This window comes from Ursus arctos, unplaced genomic scaffold, assembly GCF_023065955.2.
Source record: "Ursus arctos isolate Adak ecotype North America unplaced genomic scaffold, UrsArc2.0 scaffold_3, whole genome shotgun sequence".
Taxonomy (NCBI): domain Eukaryota; kingdom Metazoa; phylum Chordata; class Mammalia; order Carnivora; family Ursidae; genus Ursus; species Ursus arctos.
The window spans coordinates 81,522,819-81,539,144 of NW_026622985.1; the positions used below are offsets into that span (position 1 = coordinate 81,522,819).

The following is a 16,326-nucleotide window of genomic DNA, read 5'->3' on the forward strand; positions in this document are numbered from 1 at the left end:
CTGTGGGCAATTGGGGAAAACAAAAATATTTTTGTGCTGTGGAGACTTCTCAGGAAAGGAGTGTTGGCCAGCAGACGCATCTGCGCAAGGGGAATTTCCACATTTGGGAAAACATGGTCATAATTAATGACTTAGGAAAGCCAAGAAAATGGACCATGTTGGAAATATATGATTTTCAATGGCCAAGTTATTGTCTACTGATTGGGCCAGAAAATTGGATTGTTTTAGAAAGAGATTTTTATTTGTGAATATTTGCCTACAGGTCCTTCCTTCTGTGGATCTATTAAGTACCCGGCCCTTGCCTGAGGAACAAGGTTTCCATAGCCAGACCCACTCTCTCTGTCTCTCCCTCCCCTAAGGGAGTGTTTGCACTAGACTTCTGGCCTGGACATCAGGCCTTTTGCTTTGAACAAGATACTCTGGACCAGCCAGCGGGGCTATTAGCATCCATTAGAATAGTGATGATTACCCAGGATTCTTGGACAAGGACGGAAGGATGACATTGCATGATCCTGATGTGGCCATCGTTTATTGAGGACTCCATGTCCTAGGCCCTGTGATGAGAACATTGAAAACTATCCTTACTTAGACATGGGGAAACCAAGGCTCAGGGAATTTAAGTAACTTGCCTCCAGTCATATAGCTTTTAACTACCAAGCTGTACGTCTCATTCTGTATATAGTCTACTCCCTAAATTGGAATGCTGTCACCTTGTATACAACCTCTCACTTACTTTACTTCCTTCCTCCTATCTTTCCCGGATCACTCTCTTTAAACTACATCTGGTCTTGGGGTTGTGCTCAACAGAGAACTCCATGGCTACCCATCGTTCTGAAGAGGAGAAATCTGGGTTAGCAGGCTCAGCACCCTTCACGTCTCTGTTTACCCAGGGAATGATTATGTGGTCAGAATGTTCTTGCCCCACTTTTTGGTTTTCTCTTATCTCAGTGATCCATTTTATTAAAACAGGTACGATCATCTTATGCTTCTTCTCCCATAATTTTCTCAATGTCAGAATACAGCTTGATGAATTTCAACAAATTTGCCAAAGTAAAGGTCAAGTTTTTCAGAGAGGGAAATATGGCTAAGAAAAAAAAAAATCCCTCTATTTGACCTGTAGATGTGGTATCCAGTAAAATATCTATAAAATGCCGACATTGTTTTGTGAAATGAAGAAACTGCAGATTAAATCATGGTCCCCTGAAGCAACAATTCCACATTCTAAACTTATCGGAGATGGCTTCTAAAGTTAGCCCTGTCCTGCCATTGCAATGAATATGAGAAAACAGACCGAACTAGGAGTAAGTCTAATTACCCTGGGTTGAACCTCAAAGCATGTTATAATTAATTTCAAAATCACAGCATCTTGAAAATAATTTAACATATTTCTTTTCTGATTGAACTTAAATCATATTAATTAAATCTTACTAATATTTGTTTTCTGAGTGGTTCTAGGACATCACCAGACATTATTATCTTTATTTAGAGATGTGAAAACCAAAGGGATGTATTAGTTTTCTCCTGCTGTGCAGCAAATTACCACTAACTTAGGGGGTTAGAACTATATCTCATTTATTAGCTCAGGCTTCTGTAGTTCAGAGGTCTGGGTGGGTTTGGCTGGGTTCTCTGTGTGGGATGCCACAAGGCAGAAATCAAGGTATTAGTCAGGCTAGACTCTTATCTAGAGGCTCTGGGGAAGAATCTGCTTCCAATCTCATTCAGATTGCTGGCAGAACCCAGTTCCTTGTGACTGGAGCTCTGAAGTGCCTCTTTTCTTTCTGGCTGTCAGCCGAGAACTATTCTCTGTTCCTAGAGGCCACACACATTCCTTCTCACGTGGTCTGCTCTATCTTCAAAGCCAGCAATCACCCTCAAATCTTTCTCACATCCAGAATCTCTTTGACTTCCTCTTCCGCTACCAACTGAGGAATCTATTCTTTTAAAGGGCTCACCTGATTGACCCAAGCCCATCTGGATAATCCCTGTATCTTAAAGTAAACTGATTTGGGACTTTAATTGCATCTGCAAAATCCCTTCGGCACAGTAGCTAGATTAGTGACTGAAGCAGTACCTAGATTAGTATTTGACTGAAGTTCAGGAGATAGGATTCTTGGGAAGCTATCTTTAGAATCCTGATAACCATAAGGAAATAGAACTACCCAGTTAACCTGAGATATGAACTGGAAATAGACTCCCAACGGTACTGAATGAAATAATTTAATTACTTATTTTATTCCTGTTTTTTTTGTTTTTAAAGAAATATTTGTGTATGGTTTATTTTTTAATATATGTATTTTGGGGCTGCCCATCCCCACATTTATTTTTTTACAGGTGTATGATTAGTAATGTTGCCAAGGCTATTTTGGGACAAGTTATGTTTCCCGTGAACGTGAATGTCCTATGAATGGCCTGTGACTGTCCAAGAGATAATGTGTAGGTGGAAAGCTAGCCATGGGGTGGGGGGTGGGGGTGGGGGGAAGTGGTGGCAGGTGAAGACCGGCTAGAGGCTGAGATTGTGTTAAGTCCAGAGGAACAGTTTATTCTAGTTTATAATATATTCACAGAAGACCTTTGAGGGTGGGAATCCTTTTGCTATTTTCTACTGGCAAGTCCAGGGATTCTTTGCATATAATTTATGAGTAGTATTTGGGGATGTTTCTAAACATAAGGGCATTTTGGAGTATGCTGGGTCACCATCACCAGAATGCTGTGTCCCCAGTGTGGAGATGAACTTCTCAAAGCTTCTGTTGCACAATTTCAATGTGCCAATGCCTGCCAGATGCACGGACCGTCTGGGATGCAGGCTGAGCCCGTGGGCCTGGCCAGCTGCTGCTCCAGAAGCCTGGGCCTACAGAGGGTCGTCTCGGGATGGAGAAGGTGTGGGAAGGACTTAAAGGCTCATGGAGGGAGATGAATGAAGGCAGAATATTCTCCAATTTTAACATTTTACCTGAAGGACAGCCTGATGAAAGTCTGGTTTTCTGGTGAAGGGCGTTCAAAGGTTTTTGCCTTTAGGAAGAACATACACAGAAATGTGAAAACCTCACAAAAAGGCAGAAAATTTCAGATGCTAAGTATTTCTCTCTTCTTCCTAGGACATTTTGGTTTTCCCCTTCTTGAAATCCTGCCCCCCCCCCAAAAAAATGGAGGAAAGGAAGACATTGCCCAAATGTTTCTTTTAAATTGTCCCAGAACTTCAGAAAATGGTGAGAAAATGTAATCATATCATGAGGGCCAAAGGAGAGAAGTCAGTGGAGAAGGCAATCGATAATAGCACCGATAGAGCACGAAGACTAAGAGTGCGTGTGGCGTGTTTAGCTTTGGAAAGTAGGACACAGGAGGAAAGAGGCTGTGTGGAAGAAATTAGTATTGCTTATTAATTGTGATGTCTTTAAAGCATAACACATTTTATATCCTTTAACTAACAAAGTTATTTTGCTCTATGAAGGACAACTCTAAGGATGCTGATAATAGGTTACAGATGTTCTTTTATTGCTAAAGCTTCCGCGCAAGAAAATCTTTCCTCTCATGTACTCATTACCTCAGAAATATTTGATGAGAACCTGCCATGTGCCTTGATATAGGTGCAGGGAACACAAGCCCAAGGTCTCTGCTGTCAAGGAGCTTATAGTCTAGTGTGGAAGAGTTGGAAAATAAATAGTTACATTTCATAACATGATACATAAAGAGGTAAACAAGATAATGTTAGACAGTGATAGGTGCAATACAGAGAAATAAAATAAAATGAAGTGTTGGATGACCAACCAGTTTGTCATTTTAGAGTGGGTGGCCAGCGAAGACCTCTCTGAAGAGATGACATTTGAACAGTGATCTAAATGACAAGGTGGACGAAAAGATCAGAATGCATAGCACTTTAGGTGGAGAAAACAGGTGTTTTGAAGGTCCCCAAGCTGGTAACAAGTTAGAGTCTGAGGAAGAGAAAGAAGCCTGCATGGCTGGAAGTCTGGGGCAAACAGAAAAGTGAAACAGGATCAAGTTGGACAGGTGGACAGAACCTAGATCTTTTAGGCACAGAACGTCATAGTAAGGAATTTGGATTTTAGGTGAGACGGGAAGCCAATGGGAGGTTTTAAGCAAGGAAGTGATTTTTTTCTGTTTCTTTCGGAGGCAACTGCAGTAATTCAGGTAAACAATGGAGACTTGAACGAGGATAGCAATGGCGAAGACAGGGAGAATAGAGTGGATTAAGGGTATATGTGGGAAGTAGAGTCAACAGAACTTTCTGGTGGTATATTATGGCAGACATAAGAGAAAGAAAGAAAGAGATCAAAGTTCTCTCCTCTATTATTGGCTTAGGCACTGGGCAGATGCTGATGCTATTTAGTGAAACAGGTAGGCTGGGAATAAAAAGTATGGTAGACTGTGTCAGTTCCAACAGCTGTTCTTCTCTTCCCCCTTGCTAACAGAGCCCTGACTTGGTTGAGGGTGACAGTATGTCCAGCTCCAAGTGATGAATCATGATTGATATAACTTAATCATAATAATCCCATTCCCTTTTGCTAGCTACTCAATTTCCCCATCTCCTTTGCAGCCAGGGGTGATTCATTTCTGGCTAATGCACCTAAGTGAAAGCCTTCTGGGGATAGATATGGCTATCTTGAGCACCATCACAGTGCCTGGAGTCACAGCAGCCATCTTGTGACTACAAAACAAAAGACATGATGATTAAAAGCCAACATGCTAAGGATGGTGATATAGAAAAAAAGAGGAAAGCCATCAATGGCTCCTTGATGGTATAGTTGAGCAGCTGAACAAACACCAGAAATAATCTATTGCCAGACATCTTGTCTATGAGAAAAGTAAAACTCTGTATAAGCCTCTTGGTGTTATTTGATACAAGAAGGTTAAAGGAAAGTTCTCTTTTGGCCGTGTTCAGTTTGAGATGCCTATTAGATATCCATGTGGAAGTGACAGTCTGAATGATTCATTTCCACAATGGAAAAGACATTTCTAGACACTTTTATCTTTTCGTATTATTATGATACAAGAAAATGTTAAAAAAAAAAAAGTATAAAAGTGAATGAAGCTGCAATGGCCCAAATCAGAAGCTGACCATCAGTATATAAATGAAACCAACTCCCTTAGTATTGGTAGGTTAGCAAGGTTGAAGTTGTTAAAACAGGAAGGCTGGGGCACTGAAGGAAGCTTAGTCTGAAGACCAGTTAGGCCCCTGCATTTCCAAGTATTTTCAATCACCTTGGTAGGGAAACATCCTAGACTAGAGAACTATTCTATTAAGATAGCTTCTCGCCTATATATCACAGTGTTCGTGTATTGCTTTATTTCCTCTTCTGACATATAACAAATAACCTAATGAAAATTCCCCCACTAACTTACCCAGGGAACCTAAAGTAGGCCAAATTGAGCTTTTAGCACAGTTTCTGGTTGCTGATAAAAATCAGCATCTACAAACCCAATTGCACCTCTTTCCATTAGAGCTATCACCCAAAACTAGATCACCACTTTTGTAGATTAAAAGTTTGCCAACCCACATATTTTTTTCCTCAAACACTTCATTGTATGCTGGATGGTTTGGACTCCCTCTATAGAAAGAACAGTAAAATTCTTTTGCCAGTGGCCCACAGAAACAGCTACTGATTTTGTGTGTGTAGACAAGTAACTGAGTCTGCAAAACTGACTTCTTGGGTAAGTATCTTGTATTCTGTCCGTACTGTGAAGTCCGTGTTCTCCTGAGGTTAATTGGCTCATCATATGCTGTGTTCATGTCCCCTGGTTCATCACTATTGTCGGGATTTTTGCCCCTACACCTTTCACTTTGTTTTCCCATAATTTATTACAACCAACATTTTTCTAACAGTTTTGGATCTGCATTAATTTTTAAGTCCCTGGAGGAACATTATGTTCCCAAACATTATGTTCTGCACTCTCATGCTCATACCACATCGTGCAGTGCCAGACACCTCCTGGGATCTCAAAAAAAAAAAAAAAAAAAGTTGTTTCTTTTTAAAAGATAGGCGATTACTATGGGATGCCCATAAAATATCTTTCTCAGTTGAGTTACTCTCACTGTTTATATATCCCCAGTGGCTTAGGTAAAAATATTGGTTAATAGAAAGAACCTAAGTCTTTGGAAAGCTTTGTTAGTCTCTCTTCATCACTGTGAAAGCAAAGGTGAGTATCAACTGGTCTTACAGGAGTGTTGGGGGAAAATGATGAAAAGCGTTAGGAATGAGAAGGACTTTCGTTAAAAATATGAAGTGTTAGGGAGATGATAGTGTCATTCCTACCAAGCAGGCCTCAGCTCAAGTGGAGCTCACTCCACTGACAGATGCTATTCATCAATATCACAAAGAATGGCTGTCCCGCAGGATCCCCTTCTGCTGGTGGGATCTGCTGCAGACAGTCAGAACTTCTTTTCAAATATTCAAAAGATCTGCTATACCCACAATATTTCCTCTTCTCTCAGCTTCTCAGCTCTATCTAGAACACTTCAATGTCTTTCTACATTGCAAATTTGAACCTCCCTCTGAATTCTTCTAAGGTTGTTTGAAGCAGAGGAATAGGACCATGGACAGAGGTATAGCCTACCAATCACTGGCGCAGTGGGAAAGCAAACTCCTCCTGCCAAGAATCCCTGAGAGAGGGGTCTTTAAATGAATAAACTCTCCTTTATTCTCTTTCACTTTCTCCTTTTCTAATTTCCCTGTGAAGTGGCACGGTTTCGGGGCGCCTGGGTGGCACAGCGGTTAAGCGTCTGCCTTCGGCTCAGGGCGTGATCCTGGCGTTATGGGATCGAGCCCCACATCAGGCTCCTCTGCTATGAGCCTGCTGCTTCCTCTCCCACTCCCCCTGCTTGTGTTCCCTCTCTCGCTGGCTGTCTCGATCTCTGTCAAATAAATAAATAAAAATCTTTAAAAAAAAAAAAAGTGGCACGGTTTCTTCCGGAAACACTGACTCCCTCCACCAACTCCATGCTCCTGAAACACAAACAGAATACTCATTCTTGCAGATGCAGCTCTTAAAATATTTTAAAATATTTTCATCATAAATATTTCAGATAGAAAAATATAGAAAATAGTTTAACAAACATCTATGTATAAAATACTCAACAAATCCTAATGTCTGATTTATTTGCTTTAGGGTTTTTTGTTTGTTTGTTGTGAAAAGTCTTACAAGTAGAGTTGAAACCTGTTGTCTACTCCTGATCTCATTCATTTCTCTATTTTTCCTCCTTTCCTCTTTTCCCAAAAGTAATCACTATCTTGAAGTTCCTATAAATCATTACCATGCACGTTTTTATACTTTTATGTATACATGTAAATATTCATAAACAATATAGTATTGCTTTGTGTTTGTAAACTGTAAAGGAATACTATATCACGCTGTACATAACATTCTGCAATACTTTTTTTAGTCATCATTACTTTTTAGGTTTATTCATGTTGCAACCTGAAGAACTAATTCATTCATTACACCTGTTATATATTATTCCCAATATATATATTGGGAACTTGGGTTTGCAATACCCAAGTTACTTATCCATTTTCCTGCATTATGGACATGTGGATTGCTTTGAGTTTGCAATTGTTTGCTATTTAAACAATACTGCAATTAACATTTAAATACCTGTCTCCTGGTGCACAGCATGTGAGAGTTTTTCTAGGCCAGAGGTTCTCAACCTTGGTATTACTGCCATTTTGGACTATGTAATTCTTTGTTGTGGGGTAGGATATTCAGCAGCACCCCTCACCTCTACCCCGAAGGTATCAGTAGGAACCCCAATACACAGGTGTGACAACCAGAAATGTCTTCAAACATTGCCGAATGTTTTCTGGGGGGCAAAATCACCTCTGGTTGAAAACCACTAATCTAGACATGAGAGCAACTGCCGGGTCTTAAGATTTATATATACATCACCATTTTGCTTTCTAAGAGTCCTATTTCTCCACATCTTTGGTATTTTCAAATTTTAAAATGTTTGCCTATTTATAGTTATGAAATGGTAACTTTTTATTATTTTCTTTTGTTTTCCCTTCATTTCTAGTGAGATTGAACATCTTCTTGTATATCTGTTGGCCATTAGGGTTTCTATTCTGTGAACTGCCTGTTCATAGCCTTTGTCAAATTTTTCTTCTAGTTGTTTTTTTCTTATTGCTTTGCAGGAGTTCTTCATAATTTTTGAATATGAATACCTTGGTTGTTGTATGTCTGGAAAAATATCTTTTCTCAGCCTAAGCTTGTCTTTTCACTTTGTTGATGATGTATTTTTATTTTAAACTAGTAAAATTATTCATCTTTTCCTTGATATTTTATTCTCTTGTGTTGCATTTAATAAATTCTTCCTATCCCAAGGGTGTAAAGACAATCTCTTATATTTTTCCTAGAGGTATAAAATTTGACTATTCACACTTAGGTCTTGAAATCAACTTAAAATCTTGTGGTGTGAAATAGGAAATACATATATAAGTATTTCAACACACATTTATTAACACTCATTTTTTTCTCTCCAGGTTTGTTATGCTACCTCTGGTTTTAAATTTTGATTTTTTTTTTTTTTTGGTAGGGCAAACCCCTTGACTTACTCTTTTTTAAAATTGCCCTGGGTATTGTGGTTGATTATCTGTCCAAAGGATATTGTCTCTTTCTGCTTTCTAACTGAACCTAAATTGTTTTCAGGTGTCCATGAACCCTACCCCACAGTGCTTAGTTTAAGCCCATTTAACGGAGTTCCATTGGGATTGGTTTGACCATAGCTACGTGTTGCATCTGTTACCAATGAAACCTATGTGGAATTGTGTTAGGGTGGAGATGGGATAGGATAGGTAAGTTTTCTTCTCATTTAAAAAGGTACAAAAGAGGGGTGCCTGGGTGGCACAGTGGTTAAGCGTCTGCCTTCGGCTCAGGGCGTGATCCTGGCGTTATGGGATCGAGCCCCACATCAGGCTCCTCTGCTATGAGCCTGCTTCTTCCTCTCCCACTCCCCCTGCTTGTGTTCCCTCTCTCGCTGGCTGTCTCGATCTCTGTCAAATAAATAAATAAATAAAATCTTTAAAAAAAAAAAAGGTACAAAAGAAGAAGACTTGCCCTTCCTATGTTTGTACAGAATTGGAGGAAAACATGATGGTGAGACAGTGGCAACCATCTTACCACCTTGAAAGGACAAGCTGGAGCCTAGCACACTGAGAATGGTGAGGCAGACAGATGAAAAGGTCCCAGGTCACAGTGATGTCATTGTGCTGCTGAATTAACCAATCCTGAAGACATCATGGACATCCTGTGATGTGAAATAATAAACCTACTATTGTTTAAGCCACTTTAAGTTGCATATTCTTTCACCTGCAGCCAAAGACATTCCCATCTACTATAATTAGTTTTGACCCTTTACTATTCTACACCAATTAAATGATCATTGTTCCATGTTACATAACCAGGTTGGGATTTTAAAAACTGGGTTTGCATTGAAATTAAACATTAACTTTAGAAGAAATGACATCTTCATTCATTTTAACGAATATTCCAATTCATGAATATGGTATATGTCTCCACTTATTCAATCTTAATTTCTTCCATAAAAATATTTTATATATAAAATCAACATTTTATTTATAGATAAAAGTCCACATCTGTGTTATATTTATTCCTAGGTACTTCATTGCTTATTGCTGTTAAAAATGGTGTCTTTTATTTTCTATTAAATATTATATGTGATAAATACTGAAATATAGGATTGCAATTGAGTTTTGTTTGTTGATCTTATACCCCGCAGCCTTGCTGAGTTGTCTTTTTAGTTCTAGTATTTTTTCAGTATAGTCTGTTTGATTTTCTTTATAGACAATCATATTACCCAATTAAAGAGAGCTTTTCTTTTCTTTTCCCTTACTGTGATAATAGAGATGCCATGGAGTCAGTCATGGAGGCCTGTGACCCAGTTTCCTGTCATGTGTCCTTCCCTGCCTTCCTGCCTGATCATTCCCTCATGTAAGGCCCATCTTTAGGCAGTGGTGAGCTTTTTTTTAGCCTCTGTAACAAGTCACTTTGTGTGGGGGAGGGTGGGGGTTCTCAGTCTAGCCCCTGTTTTGAAACTACTAGTTTCCAAACAGTGAACCTGGTTCTGGTTCCCACCCACTTCCCTCACTTTTAGTCTCCCTAACCCTGCAGAGGGCCCATTGCAGCATTCTCTGCCTCAGACCTGGACCCCAACAGGCCCATGTCTTCAGTCTCATTCTGCTGCTTTGCATTCCTGGTTCCTAGAAGACTTAACATTTTGGTCCAACTGTTTCTTTCCATCTTTCTCTTTTATATTTTTTTATTTTTTTTAAAAAGATTTTATTTATTTATTTGACAGAGAAACAGCCAGCGAGAGCGAGAACACAAGCAAGAGGAGTGGGAGAGGGAGAAGCAGGCTCCCAGCGGAGCAGGGAGCCCGATGCGGGGCTCAATCCCAGGACCCTGGGATCACGACCTGAGCTGAAGGCAGATGCTTAATGACTGAGCCACCCAGGCACCCCATCTCTTTTATATTTTAAAGACCGTTGCTTTGTGTTTAGAGCTGAGCAAGTCCCTCAAATTTCATGTGCAACAATGTTTCCTTGACCAGAAATCACAATTCCAAATGTCTATTTTGTAAAGAATTACAGAACTGTCCCTGCTGATAACCACATGTAGTAATTATCATCAAATATAATACTACTTGGAATTTTCACAATGTCCTTCAGCTCCTCACGCTTTGTGAATGCTATAATGTCTGTGTTTGTCAACCGAGTGTGGGAAACAGAGATAAATATTACTTTCAACACCTGAGAAAACTGAGGCTTCTTGTTTAATTGCAGGCAAGAATAACCAGACAGAATCGCAAGACTGTGAGTCCCTCCAAAGTAGGGCTGTGCCTTGTCCATCCCGTACCTCATCTAAAATGACCCTCAGATGAAAGTTTTTGAGCTGAGCAAACCAAACCCTAGGCCCACGCTAGCTTTATTCAACCAGATATCTCATGAATTGAAGAGACCCTTAATAAGGTCCTTAATATCTAGGCAATGCTATGACTCGAAAAGGAAGGAACGGAAGGAGAAGAATAAGAGCAGCAAGAGTTGATTTTAAGCAAAGTGAATGAGAAGGAATTGTCAATGGCATTTCATCTAGAAAGTGGATTTTGATTGAGATTTAGATTTTTTATACTAATCGCCCCATATAAACTAGCTTAGTATGTAAATATAATCAAAATAGCATTCATTAAAATTGCAAAACTTATTTATTAAAATATGTAAAACAGCCAGCTGCAGCAGTAGTGATTAAGAAGTATAAAAATAAATTATTTTGCCAACAAATATTTATTGAGTTCCTACTATGTGCCAGCACTGTATAGGAAGTTGGAATACAAAGATAAATAACGCAGGTCCTTATGCAGCAAACCATCTAGTTAGGCCAAGTGATGGGCAAATAAATAATCCAAATATGACGGGATAAGCTCCACAAAGAGCGTCCATTCAAAGAGATGTTTGTGAACCCGTGTTCACAGTAGCCAAGAGGCAGAAGTAATCCACAAGTGTCCATCAACGGATGATTGGATAAACAAAATGTGGCATATGCATACAATCGGATATTATTAGGCCTGGAAAAGCAATAAAATTCTGACATAGGGTGTAATATGGATGAACTTTGAGGACACAGTGAGTGAAATACGCCATTTGTGTTTACAAAAACACAAATACTGGGGGTTCCTGGGTGGCTCAGTCGGTTAAGCATCTACCTTCAGCTCAGGTCATGATTCCAGGATTCTGAGATCGAGTCCCGCATCAGGATCCCTGCTGGGTGGGGAGTCTGCTTCTCCCTCTCCCTCTGCGGCTCTCCCTGCTTGTGCTCCCCCTCCCTCTCTCGCTCCCTTAAGTAAATAAATAAAATCTTTTTTAAAAACCCCACAGATACTATTTGATTCCACTTACACGAGGTACCTAGAATAATCAAGTTCATAAAAACAGAAAGAAAAATGGTGGTTGTCCAGGTCTTGGGAGGGTGGGGGGAGTGGGGAGAGAGTTCTTTAAAGGGCAGAGGGTTTCAGATTGGTCAGATGGAAAAGTTCTAGACATTGGATGCACAACAGTGTAAACATACTTAACACTACTGAACTATGCTCTTAAAAATGGTTAAGCTGGTAAATTTTATGTTATGTGCAATTTACTACAATTTTTTTAAGAGTAAAAAAAAAAAAGTGTTAGCTTCATGAGGGGAGGGGCCTGTTCGTTCACTCTTAAATTCCTAGCATCTAACAGAATGTCTGATACATAGTAGGCCCTTGACAAATATTTGACCCTCCTCTGGCTTCTCCTCCCCATCTAACATCCTACGCAACACGGCAAAGGCCAGGTCCTCTGTGAGCCAATTCAGCAAACAAAGGCACTTCTCTCCTTAGGGCCCAGAAGGGGAAGAATTTCAAATATTTGTGATTTGATATTTGTCCTGGTCACACCAACTATTCTTTACTTCTCAATTATGCTTATCTGAGCTTTTTTTGGCATTTAAATTTCCTAAAGATAGATTCTATTTCTACTTCCCAAAACAGAGTTGTGATGGACTTTGTTAAGAAAAAAAAAGTGGAAGGAAGTCTGTGAAGTGAAATCATTAGGAGGCCAGCATACAAATGGGCTCTGGAGCCATGCTTGCAGGGCACAGGAGGAAGGATGAGGTCATTAGCATATATTTGCTGTACTGCGGCCTGTTCCCTCCCTTCACTGGCTCAGTCTGATTCCAGTTGCTTGGTTTATTCTTTTGTTTGGTGGGTTTTTTTTTTTTTTTTCCACTTGGTCAAAAATAGAAAGACCAAAAAAAAAAAAAAAAAGTTTCCTTGTACTTATTTCAGCTTTTCTACTTTTTTCTCATGTCTTTGTTTTCCCATTTGCCATGATCCTTCTTCCTGCCACCTGCTCATTTCTCTGCTTTTGCTACCTTTCTCAATTAGGGCTTTTCCTTGCGTTCTACACACCTGGCTTTGTGCCTGGTCTCCATGAAGGACAGGTAAGTGTGGTATCCAGTTACAGCACAAACATGGAGCCCGCCAAGGGCCTGAGGAATTAGCACCGAGGAATTCCCCATGTCTGGCCCAGGCACCAGACAGTGCTCCCTGTCGTTGGTTCTGACTGCACCTTGGCCCTGGGCATGCATGTTGCTAGACTTCAGAGTAGAACAGAAGTGCCTTGCTTTATGTTGCAGAAGAAGCCTGGAGGAGAAAGGTATCAGGGTCTCTTTCTTCTTTCTTCTCAAGCTGGTATCCTGGGAAGCTAAGTGCAGACCAGAGCCAACCCAGGCCTTCTTGGAAACAGGGTCAATCATAGAACCAAGTGAGGTTTCCAGGCCTGGAGATGTGATGCACGTAAAACTGGCCATAATGTCAATGTCGGGTCCACAGACATCCTCAAATCCAAAACAAAACATTCACTTTGTAGTGAAAATAAGGCTGTGACAGACACTATTCGAAGTTCTTTTCAGTAGTAACTCATGTAACCCTTTGAATGTTAACTCACTTAAGCCTTACAACAACCCTGTGAACTGGGAACAACTATTGCCTAAATTTTATGGAGGAGGAAACTGAGACCCAAGAGGTTAAGGGATTGCTGGAGGTCCCAAAGCTGGTAAGTGGTAGCACCGGGATCTGAATCCAGACAGCCTGGCTCCTGAATTCATGCTTTTAACCACCATATAGGTATCATACCGTCACTTTTTGAAAGTATACATTACACCACTTCACTTTTACAAAAGTCCTACATTAGTATTTGTTTTTGCTAACCGAAAGAAATCCAAAGAGGATTTTTGCTTTCACACACACACACACACAGGCAAAAAGCAAAACCAACATATTCGGCATTTGTTTTGCACAGAGCCCACACGTACAGAGGCAGCGTGCACCCTGAGCCACGAGAGCAGCCCCGGCCAAGCTCCTTTCCCGAGAACTACACCCAGCATCTCGGCACCAAGCCACCATAGCTTCGAACTGTGTCTGTGAACATCTGTGCTTTATCTCGATTTATTTTGTGCATCCGTTAGCAAGATGTGTTCTGAGGTATCAGCCTAAGAGAGGTTATTTTTTTATAAATTGATGGTAATAGCTTCTTTGCTTCATGCCATTTCCGCTTATGAAAGGGTTCGCAGGAATGCTCCACTGTCATATAGTGGGGGACACCGGCATGATGCCCCCTCTCTGGTTTATGGACGGTCTCCCAGGATCTCCTTTGGAGCTCTCAGGCCTGATTTTATCAAATATCTTCTCCCAGGTAGCACACCCTCCGGTAGGAGCTGGGCAATGTGTGTATCCCTCTGAAATTTCTGTGTGACTCTTGGGATACCTGCCAGCAGACATGTGTTCACAGGCTCCATCCTGCAGAAGACATACGAACCAGACCTTGTCTCTCTCTCTGGAGACAGGGCAGCAGAAAGCAATTTCTACTCATACAAACTTTAAGAAATAAAATTTTAGCATATGTTTAATAAAAATAAAATGTCACATTATGCCATGCCTTGTATGAAGTGCTCTCTCTCAACCTCCATAAGTAATGATATTGCCCTGGGATCTGTCCCCAGTCAGGGCGTGTTTGTAGGGAGCTGTCCCCACCTTCTCCACCCAGACCCTTGTGAACAGCATCATGAATTTTTTAGATGGTTGGCTGGACTTGGGCGCGCAGTTCAGAGCTATCGGACAGATCTTCCGGTGAGAGTAGCAAACTGGTCTGGAGAGGAGCCCATGACTTTGGCCTCTTTGCCCTGGAAGATTTTGCCGTGGCCCTGAATATCTGCAGATCCTCTGACCTTCCCTATCTCCGTCTGGCTACACCCCAAATGGCTTTCCCTGGTAAAAGCTGGGTTAGCAAAGAAGCAAGCTTCACAGGAAGTTAGGATGAGTTTGGCTTTCTGCTGTCCTCACGAACTCTGACCTATGTTGAAGGACTGGGTCTCATCGTTGTACAGAGAGAGATTTGTCTCTGGACTCTTCATGACCTCTGCCAGCTTCCTGCTCATAAATCCAAGGCCAAAATGCGTGTCCTGGGTCTCCCTCCTGTTGAGCCCTAGTTCTAATCTGCTGGCCCTGGTAGAAAGTGAATTCCTGTTAAGAAATTAGCTGACAACATCTGAGGCATGGGCTCTCCCCTGTATGTTTCATTTGCATCTTAATAGGAATATTCAAAACCAGAAAATTAAAAAAAAAAAAAAGATTGAGTATCTCGGGGTGAAATGTCAGGCTCCTTCACACAGAGATCTGGGGGGGCTGGTGTCCTGCAGATCTCCCCACATTTGTATACGTACCTAAAACTGGCCATAATGTCATTGTCAGATCCACAGACATCCTCAAATCCAAAACAAAAACATTCACTTTGCAACAACACCTGTCTCTCTTTGAGTGTGTGGGGTTTTTTTTGTTTTGTTTTGGTTTGGTTTGGTTTTTTTGAGTGTGTTCTTAGGACTCACCAAATCCTAGGACCCAGAACAAGGCATGCTAAGGAGTTCAGTTTACTGGCAATTTGGAGCACAGTCCTTTGTCAAGTGGGGTATTTCCTCTGACATCACTGGACTGCTCGTCAGCTCCAAAATGGGTCTTTGCCAGGAAAACCTGAATTGAAGAGGAGGCTGGGCCTTCGGGGAAGGGAGCCTGTGTCCTAGTGGGCTGGGTGTGTCTGCCCCAGGCAGATTTCTCAGAGGTGCTAACTCCCTGGGCTAATGTACTTTTGACCCAAGAGGGGAAAAAAGGTGTAAACAGTGGAGCTGTCTGGGTGGGACTTTTGAACTGCCAGGACAGCCCCAGCCCCACCTACACCATCAGAAGCTTCAATCTTTTTCCCATGCTCACCCTGCCTGTCCTCTCCCACCCCCTTCATCACCCCTCCCTCCCTGTTCTCATGAAGACCAGCCTAGGTGACCTCTTTTGCTTCCAAAACCTCCTTTGTAGTTCTCTTTGACCCCATTCCTCAAAATGTTCTCAATCTTTCCTCCTCCAATGCCAGACTGTTGGCATCTGTCTCCCGTCTTGTGCAGCCTGCCATCCCTGGCTAACCATGGTTTTATAATTGTCTCTGGTTAAAGTTTAAATAGATGGGTTTCAGCCCAAGAGAAAAATGTAAACAAGCCCTTTCTGCAGTCTTTCAGAACTGCTGACTTCTAGTGCTTTTGAATTCTGTGCTAGGAAATTCATTCAGCTCCTCCCTAACCAAGGAACTGAGAGCCGCCACTAGGCTTTCAAAGACGTGAGAGCCACTCTGAAACCATCGAGAGGCTTTTAGATAATCTACACTTTTCTTTTTAACTCAATTAAGCCATCAGGATCCAATTCCTACTCTAGGACGTTCGTCTGGTGTATCAGTGAGA

General features: G+C 41.1%; 1 protein-coding gene across 12 annotated transcripts in view; it reads left to right on the forward strand.

Moving 5' to 3' along the window:
* Positions 1-16,326, forward strand: part of MKLN1 (muskelin 1) — a 339,272-nt gene that overhangs the window by 67,320 nt on the left and 255,626 nt on the right. For 10 of the 12 annotated variants that reach the window (XR_008956433.1, XR_008956436.1, XR_008956431.1 and 7 more), the window contains exon 3: positions 9,874-9,960. The exons of the other annotated variants lie outside the window; for them this stretch is intronic. Coding sequence is in view for 2 of the 10 variants with exons in the window: in XM_044388340.3 (XP_044244275.1) it covers positions 9,874-9,960 (87 nt within the window). In the remaining 8 variants the exon portion in view is untranslated. The remainder of the gene's footprint in view (positions 1-9,873; positions 9,961-16,326) is intronic. 12 annotated transcript variants of the gene reach the window in all.